Source organism: Vigna umbellata, chromosome 1 (genome assembly GCF_029865625.1).
Source record: "Vigna umbellata cultivar VRB3 chromosome 1, Vumbellata_1.0, whole genome shotgun sequence".
Lineage (NCBI taxonomy): Eukaryota > Viridiplantae > Streptophyta > Magnoliopsida > Fabales > Fabaceae > Vigna > Vigna umbellata.
In genome coordinates, this window is record NC_142165.1 from 21323246 (window position 1) to 21336035 (window position 12790).

The 12790-nt window shown below is 33.8% G+C and overlaps 1 protein-coding gene across 2 annotated transcripts; it reads left to right on the plus strand.

The window, feature by feature from the left end:
• The first annotated feature begins 15 nt into the window (after window positions 1-15).
• On the plus strand, window positions 16-9141 carry TRS120 (transport protein TRS120). 2 transcript variants are annotated; one of them, XM_088100076.1, is made up of 10 exons: window positions 16-572; window positions 1362-1568; window positions 1722-1904; window positions 2787-2890; window positions 3050-3109; window positions 3469-3757; window positions 4798-5093; window positions 5724-6601; window positions 6982-7923; window positions 8594-8748. In XM_088100076.1, exons 1-10 carry the CDS (start codon window positions 162-164, stop codon window positions 8611-8613), a joined length of 3390 nt encoding a protein of 1129 aa, XP_087956202.1. In that variant the 5' UTR covers window positions 16-161; the 3' UTR covers window positions 8614-8748. The 2 variants fall into 2 exon arrangements, with proteins under 2 accessions (XP_087956202.1, XP_047153810.2); XM_047297854.2 differs by having other exon boundaries at window positions 30-572; window positions 8605-9141.
• Window positions 9142-12790: the final 3649 nt, after the last annotated feature.

Below are 12790 nucleotides of genomic sequence, written 5' to 3' on the forward strand. Positions count from 1 at the left end.
ATAAACTCTTGATATTAAGGCTCTTTACTTATTAATTTTCATTGTAAGGAATATTGGAAAATTTAAGAGGATATAGAAGTAATTTCAAGTTTTCTGAGATGTTGTTAGTTATGGTATAAGCTTGGTTTGGAAAGAGGAAGTAGCCAAGCACCACCACAGCAATGGAGCCGGAAGTGAGCATCGAAGGATCGGCGATGATTCAGGTGGCAGTTGTTCCGGTAGGAACGGTGCCGTCGAACGTGCTGCGGGACTACTACACCATGCTGCTCCCGCTGCACACGATCCCGCTCTCCGCCATTAGCTCCTTCTACACAGAGCACCAGAAGTCCCCCTTCGCAGTCCAGCCCTGGGACTCCGGATCCCTCCGCTTCAAGTTTGTCCTCGGCGGCGCGCCGCCCAGTCCCTGGGAGGACTTTCAGTCGAACCGCAAAACTCTCGGCGTCGTCGGCATCGTCCACTGTCCTTCCTCCTCCGATCTCGACGCTGCCGTCGACCTTTTCACCAATGTCTGCAAGTCCTTCCCCTCTTCCCTTGTTGATCGCTGTTTCGCCTTCTGCCCTAACGATTCGCAGGTCGTGCTTCGCTTTCTTGTTCAATTTCTTATTTTCGTGTCGATTTGGTGAAGAAATGGGTAAAATACGAAATAATAACGTAATATTTCTTTGGTTTAATTTCCCACTGAGGGAATGGATCAGAAGAAATGAACTGTCTTACCGGATTTTATAACTTTAATTTCATTTATTTTGGCAATTCGATAAACAAGATGAAACAATGTTATAGGTTTTTTCGTAATTTTCTCTGTTTTTGGTGATATAGTAAAGAACTGGATCGGAACAAAACTGTTACGTTTTTTCTTTTTACTTTAATCTCCCCTGTGGTGCCAATTTAGTAAAGAAATGGATCAAAGAAGATGAAGGTTCTGTAGGTTTTTTCTCTATATTTCCGCTGTTTTTTGCAATTTAATGAAGAAACAGACCAAAGAAAAAGTTATGTAGTTTATATTTCTCTTTTGTCAATTTTTACTGAAGAAATGGATTGAAGAGAAGTCTTGTATGTTTTTGTCTTGCATTTCCTCTGTTTTATTTTTTTTGTAGTTTAGTGAAGGAATGGATCTAAAAGTAGTAGTCCTATAGTTTTATTTCTCTATTTTTGACATTTTTATTTAAGGAATGGACTGAATAATGGTTCTGTAGGTTTTTTCCGGTTTTAGCAATTTAGTGAATAAATGGTTTGAAAAGAAACAATCTTATAGTTTTGTGTTTTCCTTAATTTCACTGAGTTTTGCTATTTAGCGAAGAAAGCGATCAAAATGAAATTGTCTAATAGTTTTTTTGTTTTTTTTTTCATTTTTGGTTTTGTAGCTTGAGGAAGGAAGTAAGAAAGGGGGAAATTTGAGGTTGTTTCCTCCTGCAGATCGTCCTACATTGGAGTTCCACTTGAACACTATGATGCAAGAGATTGCTGCGTCACTGCTTATGGAGTTTGAGAAATGGGTGCTTCAGGCAGAATCTTCCGGAACCATTCTCAAGACGCCTTTAGATTCTCAAGCTAGTCTCAGCTCAGAGGAGGTGTTCATGTTTAGGTGTCCTGATTTTATTTTATTTTTTTTTTTCATTTTTAGTGGTGTTGTGTGAAAACTATTTGCTTTTGTTTTAGATTGATTGTTTCTGCTGTGGTTTAGTTTGGTTAGGTTCATGCTCGAGTGTGTTGTTGGAATGCAGGTTATCAAGGCCAAAAAGAGAAGGCTTGGGCGTGCCCAGAAGACCATTGGTGATTACTGTTTGCTGGCAGGGTCCCCTGTCGATGCCAATGCTCATTATTCTACTGCATTGGAACTTTCCAGGTTAACTGGTGATTACTTCTGGTATGCTGGAGCATTGGAGGGTAGTGTCTGTGCCTTGCTGGTATTTTCTCATCTTCTCCTTTCATTATTGTTTTATTTGATATTAAACGTTATGGCCTGTATGGTCATGCAATCTATGTGCTGTGTATTTTTTTGGGACTTTATGTATCACTGAGAATGTATGGACTTTGTGCGCTTTGTTTTGTTGATTGTATATGTCATCTGTCTGAAAATTAAAACTTCGTTTTATGATTAGTTTTTATTTTGAAAACTGATTGAAGATCATGCACTTTGGCAATCGTATATTATTGATCTACCTACTTGAAAAATTAACTACTTGTTACTAGTGCTTTATTTCTTATGCAGTTGCATGCAATGTTAGAAGAACAGAAGTATTCATCTTGTAACTGTCTAAGTAATTATAAAGTCTCAACTAGTTAGTCGGCCATAGTGCCAAAGAAAAGACACTAATGACTAAAATATCTTTGTCCTCATTGGCACTCAAATTAAATAAGGTATTTATCTGAATCCTTGAAACAGAAGAATGAGATGTGCGGAAGACAATCATATGAATCTTTCTGACATTTGTTTTCTCTGGATTATGGATATATATTATAAGGGTGAGGTTAAAGGTCAAAATTAGTTGAACTTGGAAATGATGTGCGTCTGATATAATTTGGTTATTGATTTATTATTTAGACACTTTCAGTTCTAATGAATCTAAAGGTAAACTTAGGCACTACTGTTTTTTCTGGAGCTATTATGGCATAGCATGCATAGTAGCTATTCATATTTTAATAGTTTTATAAAATGAGGTAGTGACAATGCAAGGTAAAGAACAGGATGGTGGATATATGGTGACCATGACTTATCCTGATGAGCAGTGTGACTTTTGCCTGCATTCACATCTCTATCTTTTAATTAATTTATTTCATTGTACCAGATTGACCGAATGGGCCAAAAAGATTCAGCACTGGAAGAAGAAGTTAGATATCGTTATAATAGTGTGATAGTGAATTACAAGAAGTCACAAGATAATGCTCAGCGGTAAAAGGCTCTGCTTTGAGCGTTCATTAACTGATCTCTTAGTACACTCCATAATTGTCCTTTATCTAATTATATTAATCTTTTGTATTTATACCTCTCGCTGTTTATTTCAAATACCACTGGTTGTCAATCTTAATTGTTTTTAATCTATTCATGCAGAGTTTCTCCCCTAACTTTTGAACTTGAAGCTACTTTGAAATTAGCAAGGTTTCTTTGCAGGTACATTCTTTTCTGAGCTTTTACTATGCAATAACTGAACTATGTTGATGTGTTATGAATATTAAGTACAGCTTAGAGTATTTTTAAAGAAAGATTATGCACCATGTTCATTCTGACATAAATTTTGCTGTTCGTTTCTTTGGCTTTTACAAGTTAGATCAACATATCTGCCTGTGCTTCGCAAATTAAATTTGCAAAAGCAATGAGTCCGATTAACCAAAACAGTTGACATTATAATCTGATTATCTTTCCCATTGTATACACAAAGTTTAAAGGAATTTGAGGTGCTGTTTTTCATAAAGCAATATTCTTGTTTTCATCATTTGACTTCAATTTATCTAAATTCTCTCAATTAAAAGGAGAGAGCTGGCCAAGGAGGTGGTGGAGTTGTTGACCACAGCTGCAGATGGTGCTAAATCTTTAATTGACGCAAGTGATAGACTCATATTGTATATTGAAATAGCTCGTCTGTATGGAAGTCTGGGATACCATAGAAAAGCTGCATTTTTCTCAAGGCAGGTTGCACAGTTATATCTGCAGCAAGAAAATAGATTGGCTGCAATTAGTGCTATGCAAGTTTTGGCAATGACCACCAAAGCTTATCATGTTCAAAGTAGATCATCAATCTCTGATCATTCTTTGCACAGTGTGAGTTACCAAGCCTAACCACTCAGAGCACCAAATTTTGTTTTACAATTGGTATGCTTGAAATATATGCCTGCTATATAATTAATTTATGCATTGGGCAGAAAGTTAGGATTGGTTTGGCATATTTGCACTGAAACAGGACATTAGTAGTTGCTATGGTGGTATTGCATTACCAGTGCTAATATCTGATTTTGGTTTTTTCTTGCTTATATTTGGAAAACCCCAAGTCCATATTGTCTAGTAATAGTGTCAAAATACAGTATATAAGTGATGATAATCCTCACCTTACAAGCTAGTTTTGTAATATTGAGTTGAATCTAGATCACTTTGTATTAGGAAAAACCCAAGCCTCACATCTAGTATAGATAGTACCAAAATACAATATATGATGGTTGCAATCTTCACCTGTGAGCTAGTTTTCTAATGTTGAATTAGGCTTAAACCATTTTGTAAGAGCTTAAACTGTTGCCAGCTCTGTTATCTAGTTGCTTTGACTAACCTGACCCCTAGTCTAGGTTGTTACTGCTCATAAATATTTTCTTGTATTGCTCTGATGTTGGTTAGGAACGAAAAAAAATTTGAAGTCAGGATAATAATAGAAAAGCATTTTGAGCATTGATCTATCTCATTAGTTGTCAAAAAATACGGTGCTTTATTTTGTGGAATTTATTATTAGAAGAGTAAAAGTCCATCATCACAATGGAAACATATGCAAAGATGTTATAATGTTTGGTCTTGAAAGGATTTATATGATTTTGAATTATTTATATCTTATGTAGCTAGTTCGTGAACTATATGGCATTAGCGTTTTTTATTTGAATATCTGTGCTTCCATATAACTTGTGCACACTGAGTTTGCCTATTAGCATCTAGTATTTAGATTTTTTAGTGGATGGCACAAATTATCCAAAGTTTTAAGTTTAGTATAAAAACATTTACTAAAATCAGAGCTCAAACAAATTTGATAGTTGAAATGACTTTTATTATTGACCAGCACATGCATTTATAGATTTAGAACTTAAGTTGTTACTTCTTTGCAGAATGGAATTGTATCAAATCATGCTGATAGTGGGAAAGCAAACCACCAATCAGCAGTCTCACTATTTGAGTCTCAATGGAGTACCCTCCAGATGGTTGTATTAAGAGAAATTCTACTTTCTGCTGTCCGTGCTGGTGATCCTCTTACTGCATGGAGTGCAGCAGCACGACTCCTTAGATCCTACTATCCTCTAATAACACCTGCTGGGCAAAATGGCCTTGCTAATGCACTTTCAAATTCAGCTGACAGGCTGCCACCAGGGACTCGTTGTGCTGATCCTGCTTTACCCTTTGTGAGGTATTTACTTGGTTAAAGATTTCTTTTCCTACAACTCATATCATGTTAAAGTCATACCACAATGACGACAACAATTTTGACAACAACCACCACCAAGTCATTTAGCATTTGTTGGGGTATATCATGACTAAATCGTAGTGTCATAATCCTTTCAATGCCAGCTCATTTGTACTTATGCAAAATGAAGCTAGAGTTAATGATGACTGACATTTATTAGAATAGCAGCTTATAACTACGTTTTTCTGAATAGTCCCTATCAAAACTTGAACTTCATTCCATTTTACTGTATTTTGACTCATCCGATATATGGAGTTGAATATTCCTGTATAGTTGTTTTAATATTTTTCTGTTTATGTTGTCATATCAAATAGGTATTTTTGAGAACCAAAGACAATGATTGAAGTGTTCTCTTGAATGAAATAACTAAATAGTTTGTGATAGCATTAGAAAAAATGTATCTCTATAATTGGGTTTTCAGAATCCTGAGATATTTAATTTTGTCCTGTGGGAAATCCTTATCATTTTTTTCTCTGCTTTGGCATCATTATTAAGTTTTTCAAATGCTTATTTCTTGAGTCACAAATTCGGAAAACTAACAAAAATAGAAACTTGATTATGAATTGCTTCTAGGCTGCATTCCTTTCCTCTCCATCCAACACAAATAGACATAATAAAGCGCAGTTCTGCTAGAGAAGATTGGTGGGCTGGTGCTGCTCCTTCTGGACCTTTCATTTATACACCATTCAGTAAAGGAGAGTCTAATAATACCAAGAAGCATGAGCTTATTTGGATTGTTGGAGAACCTGTTGAGGTCTTGGTGGAATTAGCAAACCCATGTGGCTTTGATTTAAGGGTTGATAGCATCTATTTATCCGTGCATTCTGGGAATTTTGATGCTTTCCCCGTAAGTGTAAGCCTTCTACCAAATTCTTCAAAAGTGATCACCTTATCTGGTATTCCAACATCAGTGGGGCCAGTTTCAATTCCTGGATGCATTGTTCACTGTTTTGGTGTTATTACTGAACATCTGTTTAAAGAGGTTGATAATCTACTCCTTGGGGCCTCACAAGGGCTGGTCCTTTCTGACCCTTTTCGATGCTGTGGATCTCCAAAGTTGAAAAATGTCTCTGTTCCTAATATTTCTGTAGTACCACCACTTCCATTATTGGTATCACATGTTGTTGGAGGTGATGGAGCCATCATTTTATATGAAGGTGAAATTCGGGATGTGTGGATTCGCCTGGCTAATGCCGGTACTGTTCCAATTGAACAGGCCCATATTTCATTGTCCGGGAAAAATCAAGATTCTGTAATTTCATATTCTTCTGAAACATTGAAATCTTGCCTCCCTCTGAGACCTGGAGCAGAAGTTACATTCCCTGTGACCTTGAGAGCCTGGCAGGTTGGCTTGGTGGATGCAGATGCTGGTGCAGGGAAGACTGTCTCAGGGAACAATATGAGGCATTCCAAAGATGGAAGCAGCCCATCGCTGTTGATCCACTATGCCGGTATTGTCTTCAATTACAATCAGTAGTATTTCTTGTTTTCCTCTGGATTAACTTATCTGTTCAATCTGCAGTCTTTAAGATCAACCCCTTTTTATTTCTGGATTCTGATATTTAATCAAATTTGATCCCCTTTTTTATTTTCTGTCTTCACCCTTTTCCCTTTTGTTTTACCAATATAATTGTTCACTTGCATGCTATTCTGTAATTATCAATAGCTCCCATCTCATGGCGCACTGGGATTAAGTATTGAGCACATACATGCTTTTTAATGATTTTTATGGTGTCATTTTCTCATTTTGTAGCTTCATGTGTTGTCGGGACCATTATTGTCCTGTGTGAAATCCTTTATATATGCAACCAGTGCTGTTTATCTATTTCAGGTCCGATGCAAACCTCTGAAGAAACTCCAACAAATGGATCTACTCTGCCCCCTGGCAGAAGGCTTGTTGTTCCTCTGCAGATTTGTGTTTTGCAGGGCTTGTCCTTTGTGAAGGCTCAGCTTCTTTCAATGGAGTTTCCTGCTCATGTTGGTGAAAGTCTTCCGAAGTTGGATGATGTAAATAATAAGTCTATTGATGAACATGTTAACTCAGAGACAAAAATGGACAGATTGGTGAAAATAGATCCTTTCAGAGGAAGTTGGGGGCTTCGATTCCTTGAACTTGAGTTATCTAATCCGACTGATGTTGTGTTTGAAATCAATGTCTCTGTCAAACTGGAGAACTCAAGCAGTGAGAACAACCATTTTTCTGATCAGGGTGCAACTGAATATGTCTATCCTAAAACAAGAATTGATAGAGATTGCTCCGCGAGGGTTCTAGTGCCTCTTGAGCATTTTAAATTACCTGTTCTTGACGATTCCTTTTTTATGAAGGATACCCAGTTAGATGGGAATGGAGGAAGAAATGCATCCTTCTCAGAGAAGAACACCAAAGCTGAACTAAATGCTTGCATCAAGAACCTTATATCTAGGATTAAGGTTCGATGGCAATCAGGACGGAATAGCTCTGGGGAGTTAAATATTAAAGAAGCTATCCAGGCTGCTCTCCAAACATCAGTCATGGATATTTTACTTCCAGATCCATTGACGTTTGGCTTCAGGCTTGTTAGAGATGGTTCTGAATCAACAACAGCTGATCCGGATAAAGAATCTGCATCTGCTGCTTCCAAAGGTTCCGTGATTGCACATGAAATGACCGCAATGGAAGTTCTGGTTCGTAATAATACTAAAGATATGCTCAAAATGAGTCTTAATATTACATGCAGAGATGTAGCCGGGGAAAATTGTGTAGATGGTACCAAAGCGACTGTTCTATGGACGGGTAATTCCTTCTTTATTAAGTTTTTAGTCCCTAATCTTTTTTAAAATTCTAATTTTAGTCCCTGAACAAAAAATTGACTGTTCTTTGTCCATGAACTTTTCTACCATTAACATTTTAGTTCCCGTCGGTAGTATTAGTGTTAAGTGATGACATGATAGTCACGGTATCAACCATGTCAGGTGCCATCTCATCAATTTTTTTTACGTGACACATACATATTTTAGGTAAATTATATTTCAGTCTCTAATTTTTCAAAAAATTCGCCTTTAATCTTTTTCTGAAATTCACTTTTATTCATTCAACAATTTTTTTACCAATCTTATTCCCTAACTTAGATGGTAGGAAATCCAAAATCAATGATAAATATAGTTGAGACTAAGACTGTGCAGTAAAATTTAATTTCATGAAGAGATAAGGAACCAAAATTGGTCAACAAAAAGTTAATGGACTAAAGTTAAATTATTTAAAAAGATGAAGGACTACAAACATAATTTATCCAAAAAATATTAGCAGCTGTCACGTTATCACTTAACACTAAATCAGGACTAAAATTAGAATTTGAAAAATTTGTTGGGACTTAATAAGTATTAAACCTTTTCTAAGTTAATGATTGTCTTTTCTAATCAGCATGCATTTGAATTGGTCTCATTGTACATGCTTGCCTGAATAGCTCTTTTTCAGGTGTTCTGAGTGACATTGCTATGGAAATTCCCCCACTTCAACAAATTAGACACTCGTTCTGCCTTCATTTTCTTGTCCCTGGAGAGTATACACTACTTGCTGCAGCAGTGATTGATGATGCAAATGACATTCTTCGTGCTCGTGCGAAGACAACCTCGGCTTCTGAGCCAATTTTCTGTCGTGGACCACCCTATCACGTTCGTGTCCTTGGAACTGCATGAAATTTTTCCGTAGATCAAATTTGAAACTGCAAATTTCATTCACAATTTACACTCAGAATGAGGTTATCTAAATGTTGCTCAAGTTGCAGAAGGTGACGCATGTGGGGTTCTTCTGCTTGAGATTTCTTTGATATGAACTTTCCAAATTAAGAGTTCATGGGAAGACATGTATTATGATAAGATAGAGGGTTTGGGAATTTTGTTTATTTTTCCAAATACTGATACTTGTTTCATTTTCTTAGACATCTCTTTCGATTGTTGTACGAATTCTTAACACAGCTTTGGTAGATAATTTACTTCATTATTTTACACACCATATGAAGCTCTCATTGTTAACAAATTGATATTCTTCTTCATAAAAAATATTAAAAAGTTAAATAAATACACTTCATAAGATGTTCTAAAAGCTTTAACGTTTTTTACATAAGAAATAAATAACTTTCTTCAAGAATAATGAAAATATTGAGAATAAGTCAGTCCATTTTAAATATTGAGAAAAATTTTAAGTTTATTTAAAATATATTTATAGAGTTAATATGAAAATTATATCAAACTAATCATAATTTAAGAAATAACTATGTAACAATCCTGAGGCCTGACTAGTCTATACATCAGTAATTAGTCAATACATCATTCATTATTAGTAACCGGCGGTGAAAAGCATGCAATTATTCACATTTATCCAATAATTTATTTATGATCTTCCATAAAAATATACTAAGAGAAGATAGAAACAATACATTTTCAAAAGACTTACATATGATAGATACATATAAGCAATCCATTATTTTTTGTAAAGAGTCTCAATCTCATTGTGCTTATCCTTTTCAAGATCTACTTAACTCTACTCAAATATAGTACATACACGATTAGTGTAAGTTGAAACCACGACCACAAAAATATAAGAATAAACTAGTAAAAATTTAACAAGTTAAAACTCAAATAATATATTCAACATCAATATATTACATAAGATCATGCTCATAAAAGTTTATAATATTTACCTATAATGACTCCAGTCCAATTCAAAATTTATATCAAGAATCCAATGTTTATCACACAACACAACCTTCATGACTAAATAACATAACACAATCCCTTGGCTTAAGCATAATGTACCGTACCTATTTCGATTGTACTTCTAAAAGACTACTGTATTGAGCAATTTAGAGACTTTATACCTGTCATAACCAATTCTTGTTGCTTGAGAGCTATAACTATAGACTTTACACGGAGATTGTAATCCCTCTAGAGTATTACATTGGTTAGTTTCCCAATCTACTAGATTCGATCTTATTTCATATTGAACCTCAAAACGGGTCAAAACCTCTTATGACTCTCATAACTAAATCTCTTCCTCTATGTGAGTCCACTACTAATAGAGTTGGGATAGTCTCTTCAAAGTCCTTCTCAATATAGTGTCTAACACCACTCAACATCTTTGTACTCCTTCCGTAGGAGTTATTACATTCATAACATTCACACCATTAATTTACATATCACATACCATATGAATTATTACACCTCAATATACATAGTTATCTTTCCTTAATTCAACTCATCATATATCATTAACCATGTATTGTTTATTTCAATTTAAATACTAAAAATTTATCATTAAATTTCCTTTTTAACATTTAAGTAGCCTTAACTCAAGTTATCAAATACCTAACTCATATTTTTCTTCTCATTTACAAATCCCATTTTCATACATCATAGTAACTATCAATGGCAATTTATACTGAACACAACATTCTATACATGCAATCTATTATTCAAACAAACATATTTCATGAATCAAGGTCATTCAATCATGTAATTTCTAACTTCTAATTTTTCCTTTTTTTCACACTAATCATCCATAACAAAATAATTTTGCTATTATTACTTAAGATTACGAGATAAATTTTTCTAAGCATAAACATCTATTTCACAATCACAACAGTCAAATTGAAGATACATATTTTATGATCTATATATTAAAATTCATATCGATCAAATATTAAATAAAGTAGATATCATGGTTTTATCAAGACAACACAAAAACATAGAAACAATGTGGCACTCAAATCTCTCTTGAAACTTTCAAACTGGTTCCTCTAACAACAAACATTTATATGACAATACCAACTATCAAAGTAAAGAACCATGTTTTAGAAATTATATATTAAAGTTTAAGTCTGATCTAACGGTTAACTAATTTATAATTAAGGTTTTACACATACAACTCAATTAGAAATAGGGTAGTGTTCAACTCTCTCAAATATGCGAAACTAATTCTTCTAAATACAAATATCAAACAATAATCCTAACTGTCAAAATGAAGATATATGTGTTAGGAACTACATATCAAAATTTCAGTATGATTTAACGGTTAACGAGGTTTTACATAGATAACTAAAAAACATAAATAGGATAGTGTTTATCTCTCTCAAATAAGAGAAAATAATTTTTCTAAATACAAACATCAAACCAATAAATCCAACAGTAAAAATGAAGATATATCTTTTAGGAACTAGATATCAAAATGTTAACTTAATTTAACAGTTGACAAAGTGAGAAATTAAATTTGACTAAAACAGTTCAAAAGACATAAAACAGGGGAAATCATAAACATGGAAACAAGACAATACCAAATATAGGTATATGCAATCAAAGCACATAAGAGAGACCAGATTTATATTGTGGTAGTCCAATAAGGAAAAAAAGATATATGAAAATATAAAAACTTAAAAATCTAAAACATAACATATCATACCAAATAAACATAAACATGCATAAAATATTATTTCTAATTTTCCTTACAACTATCATTATAACACAAAACCCAAAAGTTTAACAGCATATTAATTATAAATTAACTCAACATAGCACTCCAATAATCATGCCATCAAAATCAAGTTATCAAATTCAAAACAAGACAATTAGTAAATTAAACTAGCATCCCTCACTTGGATTTCTAATTGGTGCAAAATACTCCTAAGCACTTTAACTACTCAATATGTTACCAACTTCTAGAAAATTTGAGAGTATAAAAAAATAAGGCTTAAATGCGTTTAGTATCCGGTTTTAAAAATGAAGACATTCCCTATGTTATGAAAAGTATATGAATAAGGTCCACAAAGAAAGAACAAGTTCAACAAATCATCAAAGAAAAAGCTGAACAAGAGAGAGAAAAAGTTGGACAACAGAAGAGAGAAGAGAAAAAGTACGGCCACATCAGGATGAACTTAAAGATGTTGTTGTCAACTTAACAGACAAGACCTTATTCATACACTTTTCATAACATAGGGACCAATGTCTTCATTTTTAAAATCGGATACTAAACAAAAATTGACCTCTTAACATATGAAGAAGAAGTAAGCAATTAAGCCAAAAAATAAAGACGAAATAAACATTTAAGCCAAAAAATAAAGGAATGGTGTTATGTGGAAGAGTAGATGAAAACCCTTCCCTCTCTTTTATTTATACTTCTCAACACACTTTATTACATTATTATAATACATCATTATTTACTAGATTACTATTTTATTATTATGTAACCTTGTATGGTAGAATGGAATAGCTGAAGATATTAAAATATGAGACCGTTATGTGCATCAATATCATTATTACTGATTTTATTTTATTTTATTTATTTCAATTACTTTTTCTTTACTTTACACAATTCACACTTTATTACATTATTATAATATATCATTATTTACCTAGATTCTTATGGATCATTATGTGGTGGAACGAGGAAGGTTAAGATATAAAAAAATGAGACCACTACGTGTGTCACTATCTTTATTACTAATTTTATTTATTACAATTTCTCTTTATTTTACTCCTTTTAATAATGAATTTAAAGTAAATATTAGTAAAGTGTTCTATAATAAACTCTTTTTTAGTACTTTGATGCAAACAAACAGGGCATCCCTTTACTAAGATGGGTCAGAATGTATATCTAATCTATGCAAAAT

What these genes read in the sequence shown, in the direction of transcription:
- TRS120 (XM_047297854.2), top strand. Translation starts at nt 162, where the DNA reads ATGGAGCCGGAAGTGAGCATCGAAGGATCGGCGATGATTCAGGTGGCA. An exon ending in GTAGTGTCTGTGCCTTGCTG is followed by an intron (nt 1,905 to 2,786) that starts GTATTTTCTCAT and finishes TCATTGTACCAG; the next exon opens with ATTGACCGAATGGGCCAAAA. An exon ending in CCTGCTTTACCCTTTGTGAG is followed by an intron (nt 5,094 to 5,723) that starts GTATTTACTTGG and finishes AATTGCTTCTAG; the next exon opens with GCTGCATTCCTTTCCTCTCC.